Source organism: Delphinapterus leucas, chromosome 1, assembly GCF_059928025.1.
Source record: "Delphinapterus leucas isolate spDelLeu-1000000601 "Yukka" chromosome 1, BTC_Dleu_Yukka2, whole genome shotgun sequence".
Taxonomy (NCBI): Eukaryota; Metazoa; Chordata; class Mammalia; order Artiodactyla; family Monodontidae; genus Delphinapterus; species Delphinapterus leucas.
In genome coordinates, this window is record NC_143129.1 from 175,997,656 (window position 1) to 176,023,095 (window position 25,440).

Genomic DNA, 25,440 nt, shown 5'->3' on the forward strand with positions numbered 1-25,440 from the left:
CGTTCAATCAGCAAATATATATAAGGGCTTACTGTACTGTGTCAGTGTACTTGCAGTGGAGGCATGTGATAGACACAAGACAGTTTCAGATAGTGATAAGTGGATTGGATGAACAAATGTGATAGAAAGTGATCTGATGTGGTGCTGGGTGTGTTGCTTTAGATTGGGTGGAGGGGTCGCCTCTGAGAAGGTGACGTGAGCTGAATGGAAAGATGGAGTCAACATCTTATGAAGGTCAAGGAAAGTGTGATGGAATTCTGTCATTGGAAGTGGCTTGAGGATATTGGTGTCTTCAAGCTAAATTGCTTTGGGTAGGATTTAGCATTTGTAATGAACTGTGTCACCTTGCTCAGATTTTTGTGTATGTTTGATATTGGACAGCTTGAAATCTATGACATGATTGGACAAGCAATCAGCAGTTCCCGCCGGGCTGGTGGTGAGGTAAGAAGTCTCTGCTATATTCCTATCTTATATCTAGTCTGTAAGGTACGTAGCCTGTAAGATCTCTGTTTATATATATTTTTTGTGCCTTTTTCAATAGCACTATCAGAACTTCCAATTGCTGGGTGCCTGGTGTTTGTTAAACAGCCTTTTCCTCATATTGAACCTCAGTCCTACTGCCTTGGCTGATAAGGGGAAAGAGAAAGATCCGCTGGCTGCTCTCCGGGTCAGAGACATCCTTTCTCGTACAAAGGAGGGAGTGGGCTCTCCAAAGCTGGGGCCTGGAAAAGGGTATGTGTCCCCTTGACTGCCGCTCAGGTTTTGTTTTCCTGCCATTTTATATTGATGGGGAGCTAGTGTTAACTCCTCTCATCTCCACAGCAATAGAAAAATTTGCCTCCATCCAATTGAACGTAACTACTAAGAGGATGATCATAGTTTACTATCTCTACATCATAGCTCAAGGAGGAAGTCGCATTCTGGACCTCATTCAGCAACTTATTCACTACTTTCTCTATTTCAGGCTCTGTGTTAGTTCTGGAATGCTGTGATGAATAAAAAAAAAAAATAGACACATTCCGAAGAGACAAGAATTTATTCATGCAAATACATGTCAGATTGTATCTAGAGAGTATTATAATAGGGGCTTTTGACCTGGTTAGAGAAATCAAGGCAGGCTTCCCTGAGGAAGTGTTACTGAGCTGAAATCTGAAATAGACATTAGGATGGTAGGAAGTAGACACTAAGCAAAATAGGGAGGTAATCATGTTCCAGGGAGAACAGTAGTTTGTGATTTTTGAGCATCTGCATGCTTGGTATTGTAAAGGGAAATGGGAGAATGCCAAAAGGTATATCCTTAGAAGTAGCAGAAACATTTGAAAAATGGCCGTAGTGTCTTGAGACTTAAAAGAATGCAAATACATTGTGTAGGTTGCAAACCCATAAGAAAGGAAAAAAATTGCCCGATATTCTGCCACCCAAATTGGTAAACGTTCTTCCAGACATTTTTCTGTGCTCATATGTTAAACGTACACGTTTATGAAAATAGGATCACTGTTACAAAATATCGTAGACGTGTTTGCAGTCTACGATACGATTATAGATACGATTATAGATTCTATGTTTATAATGACTGATGGTATTCTACCATATAAATACACCATAGTTAACTCATTAACTTATTGAACACTTATTTAGTGTGCTCCAAATTTCTTGTTTTGATAAACTGTGCTTTGATAAACCTTCTAAAACATAAATCTTTGTGAACTTGTTCAGTTATCCCCTTGGGGTAAATTTCTAGAAGTCTAATTCTTAGGACAAAGGATATACTTACTTAAAAATTTGAAATGTTTTGCTAAACTGCTCTGATACACATTCCTAGCTGTTGTGTGTGCAAATGCCTCTTCCCCAGGTCCTGTTTGACAGTGGGAATCATTAATCTTCGTGTTTGCTAATCTGAGGAGAAAGATATTACTGTATTGCTTTTATTTGTATTTCGTTGGTTACTAGTGTGATTGTGATCATTTTCACACTGTCTATATCCTTTGCCCCAGTTTTCTCTTTGGTATTTGTCCTTATTGATTTACATGAGCTCATTGTATATTAGATATACTAACCCTTTGTCGTGTGGTCGGTTGGACAGAAAGAGAAAGTTTTACTCAGATTTAATGTAAACCTTTGTTTTTATTCTCTTTGGTTTGTGTCCAGATATTTTGTAAAAGTTGCTGATTTTTAACCTTTTCTTCTCAAAAGAATGACTTTTTAAAAATTCAACCAACATTTAAATATTAGTGTCTTCACATGACCCAATAGCTTTGAATTGATAGTTTAAATTCCAAAATTTCGTGGATTTGGAAGAATTTCTTCTAGTCCTGAAGTTCTTCAACTGAAGCCTGTGGATCCTTAGGCAGTGTGTAGATGGGCTTCAGGGAGGTTGTGAGCTTCTGAAATTATATGCAAATTTTATGTGTTTTTGCAATTTTTTTTTCCCCCTGGAGAAAGGTCCATAGATTCTGAAGTGGGTGTAGGACCTCAAAATGGCAAGATCTGTGGTTTCTGAAATTGTAATTTGTTGTGAGTTGTTAACGTTTGTGTTTCCTTTTTGCTTTGTGTAGGCATCAGGGATTTGGGGTGCTCTCAGTAATATTGGCAAACCATGCCGTCAAGCTGTTGACGTCTCTCTTTCAAGACCTGCAAGTGGAGGCTCTGCACAAGGTGAGGGCTTGTCTTCAGAACCAGCATATTGACTGTTGGCTCCCCTTCTGGCTAAGCTCGCTTGAGCCATCAGATCAGGTGGTCATTTCCTGCCAAGTCCTGACCTTAATTCTCTTTTCATGTCGTTACCTTCAGGGTTGGGAGGCAGATGGTCCCCCTGCTGTCCTGAGCATTATGGCCCAGAGTACCTCCATACAGAGGATTCAACGGCTGATAGACTCTGTCCCACTGACAAACCTGCTGTTGACATTACTCTCAACTTCCTACAGAAAGGTGGGTGGGGTCATGCCATTGATAATTTGGAAGATCTTCTTATATAACCTCCTCAAAATGAATGAGACTGACTGTATGCCATGATCTTTATAAAGTCATAATTTGTGGTAATGGTTTTGAAGATGAGAAAAACTCTTAAATGGTTTCAGACATTTCAATTAGTTATTGATTATCAGCACTGTGGTCCATATGGCTACTTGGTGATTTGTGACAATGGGCATGCTGAAGCAAAAACATGGAGGACACTATGGAAACATTCCTTTTTCAGTTCTTGTCCAAATCTCTGGTTTTGGAGTGCTTCTATAGGATAAGGCTATGAGAGTCCTGGAGGTAGCTATTAGGAGAAATACTTCTTGGATTTAGAGAAAAGAAGACACGGAGAAAACTTTTCATGTGGCAAATGGGGCGAGGTAGGATGGCTTCATTTTTGTGATCATCAATTACAGAAACCTCGCTATTTTCCTAGGCATGTGTCCTGCAGCGTCAGAGGAAGGGCTCTATGAGCAGCGATGCCAGCGCCTCTACTGACTCAAACACCTACTATGAGGATGATTTCAGCAGCACGGAGGAGGACAGCAGCCAAGGTAGACGCCCCTCTTTGCTGTCTCCCAGGGGATAAGCTATAGAGTGCAGCAGGAAGTGTCCCTAGGAGCTTCCTGTAGCTTCCTAGTCACTGTTTGCTTTCACCTGCCCGGCATGGGTCTTGACTGCATGTGCACTTAAAGGCGACATGTTATTCAAGAGTAAGCGGAGCTGTTGAAGATGAGTGATTAAAACTGCCGTCAGCAAAGCCCAGATTGCTTTTCGTTCCTTTCCCTCCGCAATCAGAATACATCTCAGTTGTTCATATTTCTTTTTGTGCTGACTCATTTTGGGAACTCTGCTCTGAGCTTTCCCAGTGAAACTCAAAAGGAAGGCTGTATGTGAGGTGTTGCGTTTGGCTGACGTCATAGATGTGTGGCTCGGGGAAACACAGAGAATGAAATGCCAGACTGCTGTGGTGAACAACAGGGCAACACCAACATTCCCTCCTGCCTTGGTTTGGAGAGGGATTGAATAAGATAAATACCTCAGATTCTTTCTAACCAGGTTTGTGGGAGCAATGTACAGAATTGCCAAAGGTCCGATTCTTATCTGGGGGTTTACAGTTGGTAGACAAGTAAAACTCCGCTACTGAGAATGTTTGGCTTGCCGGTGAAATAAAATGAGGTGGTTTCTCTTCCTCCATTGGGTTCCTTTCAAAAAAATACTGGTTTTATTGAGGTATAATTTACATACAATAAAATACTCCCATTTTGCATATACATTTAGATGAGTTTTGACAAGTTTATGCAGCAGTGTAACTACCACCGTGATCTACAAACCTTGTGTCCCTTTTGACTCAGGCACTTTTACAAAGCAGATGTACTAAAAATTTTTCAAAAATGTGTTATTTTTGTTACGTTTCTCTTTCCCTGTTAGATGATGACAGTGAGCCTATTCTGGGGCAGTGGTTTGAAGAGACGATCTCCCCCAGTAAAGAGAAAGTGGCACCTCCGCCTCCTCCCCCACCCCCTCCGCTGGAGAGCTCACCTCGAGTTAAAAGCCCCAGTAAGCAGGCCTCTGGTGAGAAGGGCAACATTTTGGCTAGTCGCAAAGATCCTGAGTTGGTAAGAGTGGATTTCTGAGGTTAAGGGGGAGGGAGAAATGGGGAGAAGGGGTGTGAAAAGCAGATCATTTGAACAAAAACATTTTGTAGGTTGGATAACTAATGTTTAAAGATATTTTTACTTAGGACATAAATGTATTGATTATATTTGATTAAATAACTCTTATGCTCTTGGTGTTGTTTCTCTTATTGAGGGTTAGTAACATAGCCTTTGGAGTTAGATAGAATCTACCCCTTACTGGCTTTATGACTTTGGGCAAGAAACTGGATTTCTCCAAGCCTCAGTTTTGTCTCCTGTTGTATGGGAGTGATTGTACCTCTTCTAAGAGTGTTGTGAAGAATTAAAGAGCCCTTAGCCTAGGTCTGGTACATCGTGACTACTAACTATTTGTTAAACCGGTATTTATTAATGATGTACTGTGTGTCAGCAGCCCCTCTTCTGAAGCTCTGTCAGTAAACAAGGCATATACAGTCTTTGCTTTCATACAGCTTAGTCTTGTCAAGGACGTGGATGGAAATTTCATTTTAATAGAGAAATAAAGAACTAGGAATTCCAAGCATGTATAATGACAATATAGGGTTCAGAATTGAATATATCAATAATATCTTAGAGCTGGACAAATACAGGACCTTAGAAGAATGAAATAAAAGAGTTAATCTCTTTGGAAATCCTGTCATGCAATATTACCTGAAGTCTGTTGTATTAAATTGGCATACTCTTTTCTGTAACTAGTAGAATCACATGGGAGAGACTATTATAACTTAGTCCCACTGTAGGTGATTTAAAATCTGATTTTTTAATTCATTGTGTTTATTGCATGAGACCTGTGGGCATATTTTATTTTCTGTTTGTATTCAGGATTTGTAGGAGCTCTGGGCTTATGAACCTGCAATGAGCTTTTTTGTGTTCTTTTTAGTTCTTAGGTCTGGCTTCCAACATTTTGAACTTCATCACCTCTTCCATGCTGAACTCTCGGAATAATTTTATCCGAAACTATCTGAGTGTATCTCTTTCAGAACACCATATGGCCACCCTGGCCAGTATCATTAAGGAGGTGGACAAAGATGGACTCAAGGGTCAGTAGACAGGATATGTGCCTGGTGGATTTTTTCCTAGTGGTGTTTGACTGTTGGCAGGATGGTGCGATGCATCAGTTAGATGCTTGAATAATTGGTTTTCCCATTTGTCTTCAAGGTGCATCAGATGAAGAGTTTGCTGCCGCTCTCTATCACTTCAACCACTCTCTGGTAACTTCTGACCTTCAGTCACCTAACCTGCAGGTTTGTGTGCGCTACAACTGTTTAGGCCAAGAGCTCTCTACATCTGTACTCAGTAGGCTCCACTTGTTTCTATTGCTAAGGAAAAGTTTATCATGGGATCCCCTCCCTGCAAAGAGTGTTGAGAGACTATCCTAGTATGTCCCTCTGCCTTAATTAGGATCATTTCGAGAAAAAAAAAAATGTGTCCTTTATCCCTGAGTCACTTAGTAAGCTTAAAGAAAAGGAAACAACAACAACTCCTGATGACTATGCTAGTACAAAAGTAAATAGACAACAGAGCATTTTATAAAAAAAAAAAAAAGAATGGCCAACAAACATAGGAAACGTTCAGCATCATTAGTAATCTAAGAAATGTAAGTTAAAACACGTGTCTTAAAGGATCAACCAAATTACAGGAGATGGATGCTCTCATATATATACGCTCTTACTTGCAAACCCACCACCAAAATAAAGTCTAGGATCTTGATTGTGGTTGTCTAAACATTGTGGCTTTCTTTCCTCACTGAAGTAGTGGATATCTGGAATCCTAAATCTTAAATTCCTCATTTCATTAGTTTCATATATGTATTTGTTTTTGCATTTAAGGAATACTTTAAAATTGACTGTTTTTAGCAATGACATCATGTTCTGTGTAATTTTTTTCACTTAATATTGTTTAGTACTTTATTGCCAGAATTCATCTTTACTGTTGCATATTTCGTAGTTTTTGTTTTGACTGCTATATGATATTCCATCGTGTTTGTGACTATACCAATTTATTCATCTCCCTTCTGCTCCTGCTGATGGACATTTGGGTTGTGTCAGTCAGGTTTTATTGCTATGATCTTTCTTGTACGTGTCCCCTGTATGTACCTTGTTACAAGTGAGTCTCTTGGGAATATAAGTTGGAGTAGAATTGACAGGTTGTGGAGTATGTGACCTTAAGCAGATAATGCCAAACTGCTCTCTGTAGTAGCTGCACCATGTTTTACTCTCACCAGTAGTGCGTCAGGGATACGTGGATTCATATTCTCTCCCAACATTTGGCGACGTCATAGTCTGATAATAACGTGGTCAAAGTTAGTGGTTCTCAATCTTTAGTATATATAAGGATTCCTGGGGAATTTTTTAAAACTGCAGGTTCCTAGATACTGTGACCACTCACCCTCCCGCCCCCCCCCCCAGCAACCCCAGGAGAATTTAATTTGGTAAATCTCCAATAATTTGCCCTAAGATTGTTTTGAAAATTTTTTTGTTACTCTTAAGATTATTTCAGTGGATTCTCAGAATCAAAACACAATTCAGGGGCTTGCACTTGCCGCCAAAGGGACAAAATCCAGGAACCTGTTTCAAGAGGTTAAAATTGATTCTCACAATCCCAAGCTATTTGAGAAATTCTTAAACATTTCTTTTGTTGTTTAAAAAGATAATTATAGGGCTTCCCTGGTGGCGCAGTGGTTGAGAGTCCGCCTGCCAATGCAGGGGACACGGGTTGGTGCCCCGGTCCGGGAAGATCCCAAATGCCGCGGAGCGGCTGGGCCCGTGAGCCATGGCCACTGGGCCTGCGCATCCGGAGCCTGTGCTCCGCAACGGGAGAGGCCACAACAGTGAGAGGCCTGCGTACTGCTAAAGAAAAAAAAAAAAGATAATTATAAAATCTATTTATACTTACCTACTGTTACATGAAAAAATTTTTTTTGGCAGGAAAGGGAATATATAGAGTAGAAGAGTTGTTGACCTGTCTAAGGTGAAGAGAAGGAAATGCTTCAGTTAGTATATTGCCTGCAGTACCTTCTCAGACTATAGGGTCAGGGCGTCCTGCCAAAATTATCAGCTGCTCGCCCAGATTTGAGCACGGAGGGCGGTTTCAGAGTTCATGGATTTGGCCTTTTCTTGTCTAAACTTGTCCAAATAATGGGGAAGAAATACTTTTCTCTAGAGAATAGGATTCTTAAGACTCCTGTAATGATATTGCCCTCTTTAGCATTTAAAAATAATTACAGACCTTGTGTGGACATGCAACCTGGCTGCCTATAGCTACTGACTCTGCAGAGGAAATCCTCAGATATCCTTTTTCAGTCCATTTCCAAACATGGGACTTTAAATTGTTCCCCCACATTTCATTGCTATGAAGGATAGTCAGTGTAATCTATCTGCTGTTGAGTTCCCCTACCTTGGATATTGTTTCTTTGGAGTAATGTGCAAAGCTGCCTTAGCCAAGGTGCCTGACTTAGGTTGCAAGACACAGACAGTGCCATAAAATATATTTGACAGTAAAATGTATTTTGTTACTATTATTACTTAATATTATATTTAACATTGTATATAACATTATAATAACTTAATAATACTATTACTGTGGTGATCCAGGTTCATAAATAAGTATTCATTGACACTTAACTATATGCCGGGTACTGTTATAGGGACTGAAGAAATAAAGATGACTTGAGTTAGCATGGGATCATGAGAAAGAGGGGAGATAGGGTGTGGATAAAGGACCTATCGTAGAGATCATGGGAAATTATTTGAATGAGGTGAAGGACAAGGAAAGGAAGGAATTCAAGATATTGCCTAAATTTAAAACCCTTGAAACCCAGATGAGACTAGAAGGATGCTGTCGTCTTTAATAGAAATAGGGAGGTCAAGAAGGAGAGTTGGTTTGGGGGTAGATGGAGTGATACTGAATACTCAGTGGTTCATTCTTCTAGGTTTAAGTCAACTCAGAGATTGTATTTACTCATGGGTCACATTTATTTATTTTTTCAGGTTTCTTTAAAAAAAATTTTTTTAAAATTGAAGTTAGTTGATTTACAGTGTTGTGTTGATTACTGCTGTACAGCAGAGTGATTCAGTTATACACATATATACATTCTTTTTTTAATATTCTTTTCCATTATGGCTTATCGTAAGATATTGAATATAGTTCTCTGTACTATAGAGTAGGACCTTGTTGTTTACCCATTCTATATATAAAAGGTTATGTCTGCTAACCCCAGCCTCCCACTTCATCCCTCCCCCAACCTCCTCCCCCTTGGCAGCCACCACTCTGCTCTCTGTGTCCGTGATTCTGTTTCTGTTTCATAGATAGGTTCATTTGTGTCATATTTTAGATTCCACATATAAGTGATATCATATGGCATGTGGTGTTCTCTTTTTGACTTGACTCCACATAGTATGATAATCTCTAGTTGCATCCATGTTGCTGCAAATGGCATTATTTCATTCATTTTTATGGCTGAGTAGTATTCCATTGTGTATGTGTAGCACAGCTTCTTTATCCATTCATCTGTCGGTGGACATTTAAGTTGTTTCCATCTCTTGGCTACTGTGAATAGTGCTGCTATGAACGTAGGGGTGCATGTATCTTTTTGAATTATAGTTTTGTCTGGATATATGCCCAGGAGTAGGATCATATGGTAATTCTATTTTTAGTTTTCCGGGGAACCTCCATACTGTTTTCTACAGTGGCTGCACCCACTTAAATTCTCAAGGGTCACTTGTTTAGTTCACATTTTCTCAGAATGATCCTTTGGGTCCTTCAGGTACATGAGGCACAATTTGCCATTTTCTCTCTGTTTATAAAAAGAAACAGGTCAGTGTCAGCTCTTCAACATGACTTTTAGTCCCATTTAGTAGGCTAGCCATAGAGTCATCGTGTGGTCAAGAAAACTGTATACCTGAGTGTGAGGCTCTCCTTTAAGGAAGGAGTAAGCTGAAGGCAGTTAGCAGAGGCATCATCTATGTGATTATATTGTTTCCTTTGTCAGTATGTTGAATTTTATAGCCCTTTCAATCAAATGAGAAAAACAGTTTATATATTATCAGTGTTTTTAGTTTAAATAAATAGTCACCATTACTACTATTGAAGAAAATATCATTAAATACGATGACATTTTGAGGTGCCAGTGGGATGAAGATGTCTAGAAAATAGTTGGAAATGTGAGTCTGAAATTTAGGAGTTAAGAAATTAACATTGATAATGCAGCTTTGGGGATTATCCATTAAGAGGCAATTGTTGAAGTGATGAGATACAATGAGATGGACTGGGGATAGCAAGAGCGATGAAGGCTGAGGCTGAAACCTCAGGAATGCCAGCATTGAGGAGGAGTGGAGGAGAGGTAGCCGGAGGGTGGCAAGGAATGGGTCAGGCCAGGGTTTTGCTGTGCTGTGGCTCAGTTTCACTACTTCAGAAGTCAGTTCTTCCTTAGCGCTAATAAGAGTTTGAGTGGTAGGGAAAAATAGGTTCCAGAGGAATGTTAGCTCGTTTCTTAAGGTTCTGAGGCCTAAATAAACTGACCTAAAGACACAAATAACTGACATGAAACAAAAACTCACTTAAAAAAGTGTGTAAATAACTTTGTAAGGAATATACATTAATCATAATCCTTCCACGTAATTCATGATTTTGATTTTTCCATGTTTCCTTCTAGTCCCTGTCTGTATAGTGGCATAGTTTTACAGTTATTATCAGAACATTGGTATGTCCCTTGGTTTCTGCTTTTTCAAATTTTACTATTATATATGTAATGTATATATAGAGTATGTTTTTTTGTTTACCTTGGTCTTTACAGTTGCCACCATTATGGCTGCATGTCCCTTGATTTGATTTTTTTATTATTATAGTAATGCTCCAGTTAACACTTCTGATATAGCTCAGGCATGTTTATTTTTTTTTATTGAATTGTTTTCTTGAGTCAGGAATTGAGAAGTTAAGTCATTATGGCTGTGTTGAGCATAGTGATGAAGAATGTAGGTTTTAGAGATAAACCTTGCTTCGTCACTTGGTAATCTTGTGGCTTTGGTCATGTTCTTAAGCCACTCTGAGCTCTGTTTTCCACATCAGTGAAGTGGAGCACACCCCTGACGTTGTAGCTCTGAGCATTTAGTGTGACGGTCTCTGTACAACAGTTAGCCTATGGTAACCCCCCATTACCTGGGAACTACTCATGATATCTGTGACTTTTTGAATGTCTTCGAGGAATAGGGTCCTCTAGGATTTTTTTTTTTTAAATAAATTTATTTATTTTTTAATTTTTGTCTGCATTGGGTCTTCCTTGCTGCGTGCGGGCTTTCTCTGGTTGCGGTGAGCGGGGACTACTCTTTGTTGCGGTGCGCGGGCTTCTCATTGCGGTGCCTTCTCTTGTTGCGGAGCACGGGCTCTAGTCACGTGGGCTTCAGTAGTTGGGGCTCGTGGGCTCTAGAGCGCAGGCTCAGTAGTTGTGGCGCATGGGCTTAGTTGCTCCGCGTATGTGAGAGCTTCCTGGACCAGGGCTCAAACCCGTGTCCCCTGCATTGGCAGGTGGATTCTTAACCACTGCACCACCAGGGAAGTCCCTCGCTGGGATGTTTTATAAGAATATAATTTAATTTGGCAGACTTCAAAATTTATCCTGTATCCTGAGGTAACCGTGATTTGTGTTTTCTGAAGCCAAGTGAGAAAGCAGGCTTTTGTCTGGTTTTCCATTGGCATCCTGCTCAGCTTGTGTGTGTATTTGAGGAGATAAGTTGCAGCTTAGGTAACTAAGCTGAAAGTAAAGCTCATTTGAAAGACATGCCACAACTGGAGGCAAAGACAGCCCTGATTAATTCTAGATGCCTTGATATCTTAGAGGCAAAAATTTCTCTGCTAATACTATTAATAGAAGTTGTTGGACTTATAAGTTGTTGGAAATCCCCCTTTGGATTGTTGTTTGTGGCATGTAACTGATGATGAAAGAAAAATGTTAGCTATTACAGTTGTTGAAGAAGTTTTCTTTCAAAGGCACAGTTTCCATTGGAAACTTATCATGATTCTGCTGTCTCCATGCACGTCTCCTTTTTGGGAACCCCATTTCTGACACTAATTAACTATAGTTGTTAATGGGGTTAGATTAGTAATTTTTCCTTTATATTTTTCTCATGTGCGAATGACCTTTTGCAAACTGCTTCTGAATTTGAATTTCTCTGTCTTCCTTTCTTTAAAGTATTCCTTTCAGTGTTAAAAAGTAACATTAGAGAGCATTAGTAACCTGTTGACTTCATCCCCTGCCTTTTTCCCTAATGGTCTCTTGTATGTCTTTCATGTTAGAATACACTGTTGCAGCAGCTGGGAGTGGCTCCTTTTTCTGAGGGCCCTTGGCCCTTGTACATTCATCCTCAAAGCCTGTCTGTGCTTTCACGCCTCCTGCTCATCTGGCAACATAAAGCTGGTGCTCAAGGTGACCCTGACGTCCCTGAATGCCTTAAAGTTTGGAACAGGTAAGGTAGCTTAAATAGAAGCCCCACGGAGAAGGCTGCTTTTTAAAATTTGTTTGACTTATTTGTAGTTCATCTGTGGCTCTGGGATGGTACTCTGATGATAAATTTAAAGTGGCAAGGGTGGAGGAGTGTGTTTCCGATGGGATTTGAGAGGAGTTGTGCTGTTTAAGAAACAGAAGTATATAAACTACAGTCTGGAAATAGAATCTTCCTTTAGCACATGGGGGATTTGGTTGCAATTATGAGATAGAACCTGAATCCTGAACGTAACCAATTTTATCCTGACCTGGTTTTTTTTGAAAGAGAGGGAACAGGGAAGCCAACTCTGTCTTTGGTTATTTTGCTTTCAACATGAAACCACTTAGAGTGACTTGCAGTCTTTTTTGGACAACTTTTAAAGAATTTTTTTACTTGGGGGAAGCTCACATTAATCATCTAAATCCTCTTTAGATGGACCTATATTTGCCATTTTTGTTTACATGGTTGGGAGTCTTCAAAGCAGTTTGTTTTCCTAAACGGCTTTGTTTTCCTCTTCACCATTCTACGATCAAATAGCTCTAATGCTGGATTTGAGAAATTGTAAACCCCCTTGAATGCCAGATATGCACTATATTTTTCCTGGTGGAATCTTGCAAAAAGGCCGGAAGGTGGGGGCCAGGGGGAGATGGGGAGCGAAACCCTTATTAAAATACAAATCTCTTTCCTAATAGCCAAAGGCAGTGGAAATAGTTGGCTACATTCATTCCTTTTTTGCATAAAAGCTTTTCTCACAAATTCTCTGAATAGTACAGTTTTTTCATTGCTTTTTAAGTGCATTGAGTTAATTTTAACTGTTATCATGCAGTGATTTTTAACCTGTAGTATAAATTCTCAAAACGAGAATTAAACTATAGAATCAAATCATAGGGAAAAAGTAACTGAATTGCTTCTATCTGCCCGGATTTCTTAATTAAAAAAAAAAAGCTGCTTTTTGGAGAACTTGTAATTCTATTCAGAATTGTCAGGAACGGCAGCGTGGGGGTTACCACCACTGTGGCCGCGGTTAATGTTGCCGAAGGGTCTTGAAAATGTGTTTGTGGCCAAATCTGGCTTTTTTGTAGCCAAGATTTAGTTTTTATCTTCTCATTACATGTAGCTTCTTGTCTTCCTTAATTCGTGATCTTAATTTAAGAAGTTGGACTCTTCCGGCATTGGACATTGTCACTCTTGGGGGATGTTCTGACTTTTCCTCACCAGACATGTTCTCCTTTCCTCTGTGGTAGGTTTTTGTCAACAATGAAGCAGAATGCCCTGCAAGGGGTGGTGCCCGGTGAGACGGAAGATTTGAATGTAGAACACCTGCAGCTGCTCCTCCTCATTTTCCACAACTTCTCTGAGAAAGGCCGGCGGGACATATTGACCCTTTTTGTGCAGATCATCCAGGAGTTGAGTGCCAACATGGATGCCCAGACGCGCTCTGTGCCTCTCATCCTGGCTCGCCTGCTTTTGATCTTTGATTATCTGCTTCATCAGTACTCCAAAGCCCCTGTGTATCTGTTTGAGCAGGTACAGATGAACACGTTCTTTTTTGCTTTACAGCGGTTACTGAGAGCGTAGTTATTCTCAGGTCACCATGCTCCAAACCAAAATGATCTGCTCACTTTAGGGTTTAGGTGTTCATTGCGGTGTGTTTGATTAGCCTTAGGTGACCCCTGGGACTTGTGTCTTTGCACCCACAGTTTATGTTTAGCCAGAAGCGATAAATGTAGATTATTTGATTTGATGCATTCGTTAAAATTGGCTCATAGGCTCTGTTCACAGGTGTCCTTCTTTGAACTACCCCACTTTACCTGTGTCGAGCACAGTGCCATGTGTGTCGGGCCTCAGTTAGTATTTACTAGCGGTTGAATGATGGTCGAGCAGTAAATTTTATGGGTTAGTAAATTCCTTTGTTGCAGGGATGCAAAATGAGGATGGAAGGGCCACTTAAGAATTCAGCGTTTCTTCAGACGTTTCATTGAGCACTATTCCCTTTATACTCCAGCAAAAAGATGTTTCGCAGAAGAAGTCACAGTGAAATCTAAAATTTTGTTTTGGTTTATAAGTTTCCCAAACTTTGCTGTACCGATCTAATGTCAAGCCTGGAGTGAGAAGCAGAATGATGACTGTGTATCTTTCTTAATTTGAGTATTTGTGTTTTAAAAGGTGCAACATAACCTGCTTAGCCCGCCTTTTGGGTGGGTGAATGGATCCCAGGACAGCAACAGCCGCCGGGCGACCACCCCTCTCTATCATGGGTTCAAAGAAGTAGAAGAAAACTGGTCTAAGCATTTTTCATCAGGTCAGAAAGAAGATTGTCAATAAAAAACTGACTTGCTGATTTTCATTGGAGGGGTTGAATTTGGAGCTTGGGGGCATCCTTGAGGATCTTTGGTCATCGGTTTAGTCTCCTTCCTGTGGGTGGCAGATACCTAGAGATTCAAAACTCTTGGGGAAACAGACTCTCGCATATCCTGCATCTATTTAAAAGCAAAAAACATTGAGACATGAGAATTAGGAATCCTCTGGCCATAGAGTGCAGTATATGTATTCCTGCCACACTGGGTGATTGAATTAATTTTCCCTTAGGGACATGGTTCTAACCCACAGGCTGATTTCTTTGGGTCAGGGTCTTCAGACAGTGGGAGCTGTGACATTCTCTCCAGTGTTTCTCACGTAGCAGTGGTCCCTACTTTTCAGAAGGTGCCTCTTGTGTTCATTTTAGCATGTGTTCGCTTTCATCTGAGGATTGTTAGATGTAAAGTGTATTTGGTGGAAATGTTCATCAAGCTCTAGTATGAATTTATTATCATTGGGATCTCTTAATAGTTAGTCCCTTTGATATTGGGGAAACAGCATTTAAGTTTAAGGCAGTCAGTCTAATGATACAAGTTTGATACAGTCATCAAGTTTGTTGATTAACTTGATGATTATAGAGCAGAAGTTCACTCCCAGAGCAGAAGTTTTCAACTGGGGATGATTGTGCTCCCCATCCCCAAAGGGGCCCTGGGGCCATGTCTGGAGACATATTTGGTTGTCACAACTGGGAGGGTGCTACTGGCAATCAATGGACAGAAGGCAGGATGGTGCTAAACGTAGGACAGTTTCCCACAGCAGAGAATGATCTGGCCCAGAATGTCAATGTGTAGTGCCAAGGTTGGGAAACCCTGGTCCAAAGTGTTTTCTTAGTTTTTATGTTTCATATTTGTTAGACTTGAGAATGAAACCATTCTTTCAGTAAGCACATTGTTTTTCAGATGCTGTCCCACAACCCAGATTCTACTGTGTCCTGTCCCCAGAAGCCTCAGAGGATGATTTGAACCGACTTGATTCTGTGGTACCAGGAATTTAAAAATCCCATTTTACATGTTGGTTAGGCGGTCTCCACCAAAATCAGTCTATCAGGGGAAAGGGAATGACTTAACTTTTTGTAATGAGGGAATTTGGTCTGTATTAGGATTTGAGTTTATTCTAAAAGGAAAGTGTTGTTTTGAGATTTATTCACTGGGCTCCAGTTTGGCGGTAGGGGATGTCCTTCTTGGCGGTTGACACCTCTGATACATTATTCCTGAAGACTATCTCTGTTAGCATTTTCACATGCAGCTGTTTTAATGGACAAAATAGTTGCCTCATTCTAAAGCCTGCACTTGTGTGCTCACAATAATCCATAAACTGAGCTGGTCCCTAAGTGGGAATCACGCTGCAATGAGAAATTAATAACTATATTTGGAGTGAGCTGTTTTGTCAATCCTGAGTTTAAGTGGCAGTGTATGGGTAGTAGGAAAAAAATATTTCAAAAAATAAGAAAAAATGATTGTCTTTCTTTCCTGATATTAGGCATGTGATGTCCTTTACTCCAAGCTTGTCAAGTATGATGAGCTCTACATTGCACTGACATCCCTGCTGGCGGCTGGATCCCAGCTTGATACAGTCAGGAGAAAGGAAAACAAGAATGTAACAGCCCTGGTAAGACCGTGGAAACCTGGGCTAATTAAGAAGAGTTTGGGATATGTTTGATGATTGGGTAGCAGTCTACCAGAAATTTCCTTCTGGCATCTAGCAGTTTATTGGATATCTGTTTGCAAAACTGACTAGATACTTCGTTATTTCTGTCTAGTTTGGGTGGTTATGTTCACCTTAGAGATAATTTTTTATCATTTTTGCATTTTTTTGCTAACACTTAGAAGAATGTGACTTTGAGAGTAAGCGTCTCCTAAGTTCTGTATCTCCTGTGAATGCTGGTTGTTGTATGATATTGAAAGCCTCACACTTGAGCTTTTCCTGTGGTCCTGTGAATGTGTCCCGTGCCTGTAGAGCTCATAACAGCAATTAAGGCCACAGAAAGGGCCAGCTGATTGCGGGCGTGCTGAGGAGAATGTCTTGCTCTCTTTCAGTTACTTGGTGAATTACTGGGGAGCCAAAGTTGTCTCAGAATTGCTTTCTTGGCCTGTGAAATGTGCAGAATATGGAACAAGTTTTATATAGATATAAAATGTGCGTTTTACCATTTTCTGCTTTGGGTGTATTCTCTAGAAAGACCTGGTGAGCAGACTTGAGAGCCAAATCTCAGTTGAAGGTTGGGACTCCACCCAGTTCTGCTTTGAAAATTGAATTTGGAACAATTCTTACAGTTAGGGAGCTGTTGAGGCAATACCAAAAGCTTCAACCTCTGTGATTGCTCTTTTTACTTCTTCCAGGAGGCCTGTGCCCTTCAATATTACTTCTTGATACTCTGGAGGATTCTAGGGATTTTGCCACCATCAAAGACTTACATGAACCAGCTGGCCGTGAACTCACCAGAGATGAGTGAATGTGACATCCTACACACTCTGCGGTGGTCTTCCCGCCTCCGGATCAGCTCCTATGTCAACTGGATAAAGGTACCACAAGGCTTGCTGCTATGGAGTATTCAAAGCCAACATACACTAATTCTAGGAACTTTTAAATTTAAGGCTAATGAAAGCCTTAGACACTGTCTGTATTGATCTCCTGAACACTTTTTTCTTGCTGTAAATAGGACCACCTTATCAAACAGGGAATGAAGGCTGAACATGCTGGTTCTCTCCTAGAACTGGCATCAAGCAAGTGCAGCTCAGTGAAATACGACGTTGAAATTGTAGAGGAATACTTTGCTCGACAGGTATGGAAGTTGGGGGTCCATAATGATAGAACTTGGCTTATGCCACAGTTTTTTTTTTTGCTACAACTAATTAATATCTTGTGTATCTTTAAAGATCTCGTCCTTCTGTAGCATCGACTGTACCACCATCTTGCAGCTCCATGAAGTTCCCAGTCTGCAGTCCATCTACACCCTCGATGCTGCTATCTCGAAGGTCCAGGTCTCTCTGGATGAACATTTTTCTAAGATGGCTGCCGAGACCGATCCTCATAAGTCATCTGAGATCACCAAGAACCTGCTTCCAGCCACACTGCAGCTCATTGACACCTACGCATCATTCACTAGGTGTGATGGGCTGCCTGCCCAGAGATGTCGGAGATGGGGGAATGCAGATGCTTGGGTGGTGTACTTTCATCTTTAAATATTTTCTAGCATTTTTTTGTAGGGTGCAAAGAAAGATAATGTAATTTTTCCAAACACTATCATTTCTGTTATTTACTAAGATGAAGCTCTTTAAATTTCATGATATATAGGTAGAGAAAAAATTTTCTTAATGAGTTAGAGAGTATTTTTAAAAAATATTCATTTATTTATTTGGTTGCGCCGGGTCTTAGTTGTGGCAGGCGGGCTCCTTAGTTGTGGCGTGCGAGCTCTTAGTTGCAGCATGCATGTGGGGTCTAGTTCCCTGACCAGGATCGAACCCGGGCCCCCTGCATTGGGAGCACAGAGTCTTAACTACTGCACTACCAGGGAAATCCCCTAGAGAGTATTTTGAAACCCAGCCCTTTCTGTAATAAAGATTGCAAATTACACACCCTGTAGACTTGCTTTGTTTATTCTGCATGACGTTTAAATATTTTAGAATTCATTTATAAAAATTGGGAATTTATTCACAAGTCAAGATTTCTGGCTTTTCTTCCTTTGGAAGAACTGGCAAAACTGGGCATGTCTTCCCACATGACAGGGACAAACTGCAGCTAAGGACTGGCTGCTTCTCGTTAGCCATTCTCACTGGGCCCCTTTAAGCTCATTTACTTTATCTGGCCCCTGTAGGATTTCACTGTTCAGTTCCTGTTTTACGGGGCGTTGATGGTGAAAGGGACTTAGATTGTTGTAAAACTTAACTAATGTCTTAGTGTGAATGCTTTGCAGTAGACAGAGGACTATTGCTTGAGGCAAAACTTTTGAACGAATATGAGCAATAAACTTGAATGACAAGTGAGAGTGTTTGCTACATGTCAAGTACTTTTCTAGGTGTTGGGGGTACAGTGGTAGCAAAGCTGACCGAGTCACTGCCCTCTGAGAGTGTCTAGGCTCTAATCTGGCCCATCAGGCTAAGACTTTCTAAACTGAGCTGTTAATACATGTTCCTGGGCAAATAAGTTTAGGAAGTGCTTTTTTTAAAAAAGAAAAAATAATACTTCTCAGAGCCTTTAATATATACATTGCCAGTCTTCTGAGGCCAGGAAGAGTATGGTAGATATGTCCTGGAAATTGAGTTTTGTAAGCATTTCAGAGGATGGCATATTCTTTGGGAAACAGTTACCCATTGTAATCCTTAGGAGACCCAACTGAGATAAAGGTTTTTCGATTTGTCTAGGGCTAGTTTTTCCTAACCAAAATGGCACTAGATTCCTTCAGCTTTGACATAACCCCCTATTTTTTTCTCCAGAGCCTATTTGCTGCAGAACTTTAATGAGGAGGGATCCACTGAAAAACCTTCCCAGGAGAAATTGCACGGCTTTGCTGCTGTTTTGGCTATTGGCTCTAGTAGGTGCAAGGCGAACACTCTGGGTAAGTGAATGTGCTTTTGAATAAGACTGTTAACACTAGTTATGACTAGTAGTGCTATTTTTCTCCCTTTCTACCTGTCTACTGCATTTATCATTTATTGGAATCTTTCTGAGTGTCAAGCATTGACATAGGTTTATCTGTTTTGATCTTCACAGTAACCTTATTAGGTAAGTTTTTTTATTATCCCCCATTACTCATTAGGAAATTGAGGCTTAGAGAAGTTATTTGCCCAAATCCTACATCTTGCAAGTGGCAGAGCTGGGATCCAAACCAAGATAAGTTGATTCCAAGGCATTAGGCTATTTCGCTGTTGGCAAAGACCTTTGTTCTTTTCATTTATAGAGATTAGGAAAACTAGCAAGCTACTGCTTAGTGCTTGGGAGAACTTCTTCCTTGTGTTCGGAATGATCTAATCGAAATTTAGGTTGGGGAATCGAGGACTTGAGCAGGATTGGAGTTAAGTGCAATAGTTACCCTTTAAAATTTACAGGCATTTGTGTATTCCTGAATTTCAAGCTTCAAGGACCCTTTTAATGTTCAGATATTCTCACTTTTAGAAATTTAATTCCATTACTTCTTTGAATACTGTTCTTAATGTGCATTAATGATCCCTGCCCTCAAGATTTGTGTTAAGTAGAAACGAGATCAAAGTGATGCCTATTCATAGAAGGTCTAGATGTTTAATAGTGACCTGTAGTGACTTGCTCTCATTTTGCATCTTTTATTCAGTTGTCTTCTTTACTTGCAAGATAGAAAGTGAATACGATGGGAAATGAAAACCTTACAATTGAGATTGTTAGCTGTTAAGCAATTAGCAAGTTCTTGGACATAGTGCTGCTACTGAAATAAATATCCATCTAAGCTATCCTAGTAATTACTTTGACAGCCCGGGCTGTGGTGTGTTTCTCTCTGCATTTGGGCTTGGCTTTTAAAATGCTGTGTGTCATTCTTTCTCTCTTACGATGACTCCTTGTCCTTTCTGTCTCCTCCAGGTCCAACACTGGTTCAGAATTTACCATCTTCAGTGCAGGCTGTGTGTGAATCCTGGAACAACATCAACACCAATGAGTTTCCAAACATTGGATCCTGGGTGAGCGTCTGTCTGTTCCCAGGAGTAGAAATTAGGAGCACTGTTCTGTTTCCGTGTTCTCTTCTTACTCTTTAGGCTTAAACTAGCTACCAAGAGATCTTAATATGCTGCAGTAGTACTTGCTATGGCTGAATCAATAATCAAGGCCTTGAATTACTCAAATGGTACTCATATGATCATTTTGCTAAGAATAAGAAGTCTGTTACTGGGTTATAGAGTAACTGCTTTATTACGGTGGACCCTTGAACAGTACAGGGTTGAACAGCATGGGTCCACTTACACACGATTCTTTTCACTAAATCTGGACTGCAGTACTAAATGATCTGTGGTTGGTTGAATCTGTGGATGTGGAACTGCACATATGGGGGGCTGACTATAAAGTTGTACATGGATTTTTGACTGCACAGTCAGCACCCCTAACCCCTGTGGTACTTAAGGGTCAACTGCTAGGAGCCTCAGTTTCTTCATCTGCTAAATACTGGGATGTAAAGATTAAGGATATTAAATGTAAAGTGCTTATTAGCACATTATCTGTGACATGAATTCTCAGTAAATGTTAACCGTTTCCTTTCCTTTTTAGGTTATATGTCAAGAGCCTGCTCCTTTTGTCATACATAATTTTATGGGGTAGCTTTTAAGTTCCCTAGGCTTTTGGAAGGCTGTTGAGTCCTCTGTTAGTTTCCTTGATCTTTCTGTGTGCTCTACTCAGATTACCTCTATTAACAGATTATTGCATTATTACAGTTCTTTGGAAAAGCCAAGTGTTATAATCTAGTTATCCCTGCTTTGTAATTGTGACCTCTGTTTACATCACCCAGAGCTATAGTGCGAGGATAATTAAGATATTTGTAATGCGGACCCAGATGCGTTGTAAAATCCAGATCTTTCTCAGTTACTAGAGGCAAACAAACATAGTTTTAATGTTAAATATAATATATTCTAATTATTTGAAAAGTGGTATTGGGTATCTTAACTATGTGCTAACTAAATTTTAGCTTAACTTTTTTTTTTTTTTTTTTTTTTTGCGGTTCGCGGGCCTCCCACTGTTGTGGCCTCTCCCGGAGCACAGGCTCCGGACGCGGAGGCTCGGCGGCCATGGCTCACGGGCCCAGCCGCTCCGTGGCATGTGGGATCTTCCCGGACCGGGGCACGAACCCGTGTCCCCTGCGTCGGCAGGCGGACTCTCAACCACTGCGCCACCAGGGAAGCCCTTAGCTTAACTTTAACTTTTAAATTTTAACTCGACTTTGTGCTAATTAAAATTTGTTAACTGTTTCCTTTACTCCACCCCACTTTCCTTCCCAGGATGAATAAGAGTGTATACTGAATAGAGTCATTGTGTGTAAATCTCAATGGGGTCTTCGGTTGTGTCACCGTGGTTTCTTTTTTCTCATGTAAGAATTTGGTCCTGGGAGATAGATGGTCTATCCGTTGATGTCTGCTTTGCCTCCTTTCAGCGCAATGCCTTTGCCAATGACACCATCCCTTCTGAGAGTTACATCAGTGCTGTGCAGGCCGCTCACCTGGGGACTCTTTGTGGCCAGAGTCTGCCCCTGGCTGCTTCCCTGAAGCACACCCTCCTCTCACTGGTCAGGTTGACTGGAGATCTTATAGTGTGAGTACCTTTTATGTAGCCCTGAGTGCTCGCTACTCCTGTATTCTGTCACAGCTAAGGGAAGACAATGAGAGTTTTAATAACTGCATAATAATACTTTTTTGGCCTGCTATAGCAGAGAGAGCCTGTTGCCTTAGAGTATGAACGTTTACCTAGAATGATTTTTGGCTTAGATGTGAAGGGCAGCCGAGTACCTCCCCCTTCCTTCTGTGTAGTATGTTTCAGAAAAGGCATGCTGGTTTTAAACCATATTGTGATTTGGAGGTACTCTGGGTTTAAGTTTCAAGGTGACAATGATGTATTTGAAGTCGTGCTTCTCCAGATTCGTTGCGGAAGTTAGAGGCTGCCATCGTGGAGACTAAGGGCAGGCCGTTGGAGGGACTACTTTGTTTTCCTGTACATGGGTCACGGGTAAAGTCCTATATCTCATTGCCTTAAAAGTGATCCAGATTCCTGGGAATTCTTCTAGGAAGGTTGTCTGGGAGGGTTACTAGTTTAGGTTTCAGTTAATTTTCTTTTCTAAATATTATAAAATACATTTTATAGTATTAATTTAACATCTTAATAAGTGAACTTTTTATATGGAAATGATTTTAACTCCTGATATGATGAGAAAGGAGACCATGAAGTTGCATGATTATACCTATGTAAAAAACAACTATCAAAGGAAAAAAGCCCTTCTCAGTAAATGAGTAGATTGCTCTCTCCTCCTCTCGCAGCTTTTGAGAGGAGTATATTCACTAATTTGGTTCTGTTTTCTTTGCTGAAGTTGGTCCGATGAGATGAACCCGCCACAGGTAATTCGGACCCTGCTTCCCCTTCTTCTGGAGTCGAGCACTGAGAGTGTCGCTGAGATCAGTAGCAACTCTCTGGAGCGCATCCTGGGCCCTGCAGAGTCTGATGAGTTCTTGGCTCGCGTTTATGAGAAACTAATCACTGGCTGTTACAACATTCTGGCTAATCATGCAGATCCCAATAGGTGAGCCTGATTGGGGAGAAGCCTCCGGTTCCTGTGACCTCCTGCTACCATCAATGAAATGTACCAACACTAGCTTCTTTATGTTGTTAATTAATAGATTATGATTGTGCTTTTTAACAGAAAGTTCTATACTTGTGTGCGTTTTGTGTTCCTGTGGACACGCATGAAAGGTTACTTGGAATCTTCTTTTGTAATTAATTCTTAGGAATAAACATGCTGTACTAGATGTGATGAAGTGTACAAAGGAGCATGATAAAATTTCTAATATTTTTGTAACCATGCTTCTGAGATAGGTGTTCTGTGGAATTAGGTGGTCTCATAGCATTGTTTGACCTTGATAGTGTAGGCCATGTTGATGTAGGAGAGTCTTACAGAACAGTTGAATAAGTTACAGTTTTATCCCACTGAGAACTGTACAGATAAAGGGTTCCAGGTATTGGGATTTCCTGCCTTTTTGTTGTTGAGGAATCCAGGTTTTCATCAGGGGCTGCCTTTTCTTTTTCTCTCCCTCCCCACTTCTCTTTCGTCCCCCCTCCCCCCTTCAGTGTTTCCCTCCCTTCCTTCCTCTTTCTAACAGTTTGAAATAACAGCAGTGATTCTTGGAACTCTTAGCCATCGACTACATCAGTTATCTCAGATTTTAGGAATTTTAACATTTTATTTCAGTTTAATTCCTCAAAAATTTATTGAGCACCTGCTGTATGCCAGGGTTTATGCTAAGCTTTGACAAAACAAAATTGAATATTGCCCTCAAAAGGTGTAGCCGTAAAGAGACTTTGGATTTTTAAAGGTCAGGATTAGCAGGACATTGAAACAGCCCTTGTTTCTGGTAGTTAATTTTTCTTTTGGATTTTCAGTGGACTGGATGAATCCATCTTAGAGGAATGTCTCCAATATTTGGAAAAGCAACTGGAAAGCAGTCAGGCTCGTAAAGCTATGGAGGAATTTTTCTCTGACAGGTGAGCTATGCTTTGTTCTCCTCAGTGAACATTTTTGAATATCTCCTGGAAGTAGGGACCTGTCTTTGTTGACTTGGGTGTTCTTTCTCAGGGAATACAAAAGCCTGCTTAGGTGTTTGTACCTCTGGGAGGACTTCAGTTAACTGCTGACTCCTTGAGGTTATCGGTGGAGGGGGTTGATTTCATGAACACCTGGCATTGTTGACTCACAAATGACCAGTTCCCCTAGAGGGGATGAGATTGTGAAGAAATAGAAACGGATGCCTTTTATGTGAAGCTTAACGTGATTCTTCCATTTTTACCCTCTTGCCTTTCAGTGGAGAACTTGTGCAGGTCATGATGGCAACAGCCAATGAGAACCTCTCTGCTAAATTCTGTAACCGAGTTTTGAAATTCTTCACCAAACTCTTCCAGCTGAGTGAGTGACAGCTTTTAGTAATCTTCTTAAGGGAACTTTGATGTCCAGCTAATGACTGTGCCTATCTTCTGCCCAAGTATAACTATGGCATGAAAATGCTAACATGTGGAGAGAATCCCTCAGAGATAGTTTGGAAGGAAGTCGAAAACTTCCTTGGAGCCTTTCCCCCTTTCCAGGCTCACAGTCTGCGCCTTCCTTCCTTTCCCCCTGCCCTCCTTCACTGACCTTCGCCTCTCGGTCTGTCTCCAGCTGAGAAGAGCCCTAACCCGAGCCTTCTGCATCTCTGTGGTTCCCTGGCACAGCTGGCTTGCGTGGAGCCTGTGCGTCTCCAGGCCTGGCTCACCCGCATGACTGCATCGCCCCCCAAAGATTCCGATCAGCTGGATGTGATCCAGGAGAACAGGCAGCTTCTACAGTTGTTGACCACGTACATTGTTCGGGAAAACAGGTAGGGCACCTGCATTTATTTCACATGTTCTAACGGCCCCAGAAATAAGGTGAGATCATGCCGCTGTCTTTCTTTCAGGAATCAGTCGTGAGCATTTTCAGTGATTCCATAGCTCCCTCTCAGTAGACTCAAGGAATCTAGTGGCTCTTCTTGATTTTTCCCATGGAAAAGCTTTTGCAGTGACTTGGCATGTCAGTTGTAACGGGGATGAATGTTTTGTGCTCTAGTAGCCCAAGTCCACAACTGGGCTTAGTGTGTATAGTCATGCATTTAATGTTTAAATTTAAACTCCTTAATTAACTCTTACAAATTTAGAAGCGTACAGCAGATTCCTGTTGATTACTTACCAACTTCCTGTTTCTTCTCTATCAGCCAAGTCGGGGAAGGTGTGTGTGCTGTGCTGTTGGGCACCCTGATCCCCATGGCAACAGAGATGCTGGCCAATGGTGATGGGACTGGTTTCCCTGAACTCATGGTTGTGATGGCTACCCTGGCCAGTGCAGGTCAAGGTGCTGGCCATCTTCAGCTTCATAATGCTGCTGTGGACTGGCTGAGTAGATGGTAAGATGGTGAAATTGGAGGAACGCATCTGTATGTTACAACATTGCTCTTAGAGAAAAGGGGGATAATGAATTACAGGCTGTTTTCTGTAGCTCAGAGTGAGTATAAAAGAAATTTGAATCTCTACCTTTTTATTGGGGATTGAGGGAGTAGCCAGTAACTGTTCAGTTTAGATTTAATCTTCATTATTTTATTAGTAGGATTTTCTGTTCATTATTCCTGGGAGAAGTCTTGGGGAAAGTGTACCACCTGCCACTGATAGGAACAGAGCCCCCAACTTCTGATTATCCACACAATTTTCTAAGAATGCCTTTGGTTCACAGTGTCCACAGATTGATGTGAGATATGTGAAGATGCTTCCTTTCT

At 40.9% G+C, this 25,440-nt stretch overlaps 1 protein-coding gene across 5 annotated transcripts in view; it reads left to right on the forward strand.

Annotated features, from left to right (window-relative positions):
- Positions 1-25,440, forward strand: part of UBR4 (ubiquitin protein ligase E3 component n-recognin 4) — a 127,605-nt gene that overhangs the window by 14,183 nt on the left and 87,982 nt on the right. For all 5 annotated transcript variants that reach the window (XM_022552048.2, XM_089899902.1, XM_089899913.1 and 2 more), the window contains exons 10-33: positions 382-441; positions 542-732; positions 2,556-2,655; positions 2,791-2,928; positions 3,395-3,512; positions 4,390-4,577; positions 5,494-5,653; positions 5,772-5,857; positions 11,904-12,073; positions 13,336-13,618; positions 14,258-14,393; positions 15,349-15,428; positions 15,929-16,057; positions 16,789-16,971; positions 17,109-17,231; positions 17,326-17,555; positions 18,883-19,004; positions 19,997-20,094; positions 21,552-21,709; positions 22,479-22,688; positions 23,546-23,647; positions 23,965-24,065; positions 24,315-24,513; positions 24,886-25,074. In XM_022552048.2, coding sequence (XP_022407756.2) covers positions 382-441; positions 542-732; positions 2,556-2,655; positions 2,791-2,928; positions 3,395-3,512; positions 4,390-4,577; positions 5,494-5,653; positions 5,772-5,857; positions 11,904-12,073; positions 13,336-13,618; positions 14,258-14,393; positions 15,349-15,428; positions 15,929-16,057; positions 16,789-16,971; positions 17,109-17,231; positions 17,326-17,555; positions 18,883-19,004; positions 19,997-20,094; positions 21,552-21,709; positions 22,479-22,688; positions 23,546-23,647; positions 23,965-24,065; positions 24,315-24,513; positions 24,886-25,074 — 3,554 coding nt within the window. The remainder of the gene's footprint in view (positions 1-381; positions 442-541; positions 733-2,555; positions 2,656-2,790; positions 2,929-3,394; positions 3,513-4,389; positions 4,578-5,493; positions 5,654-5,771; positions 5,858-11,903; positions 12,074-13,335; positions 13,619-14,257; positions 14,394-15,348; positions 15,429-15,928; positions 16,058-16,788; positions 16,972-17,108; positions 17,232-17,325; positions 17,556-18,882; positions 19,005-19,996; positions 20,095-21,551; positions 21,710-22,478; positions 22,689-23,545; positions 23,648-23,964; positions 24,066-24,314; positions 24,514-24,885; positions 25,075-25,440) is intronic.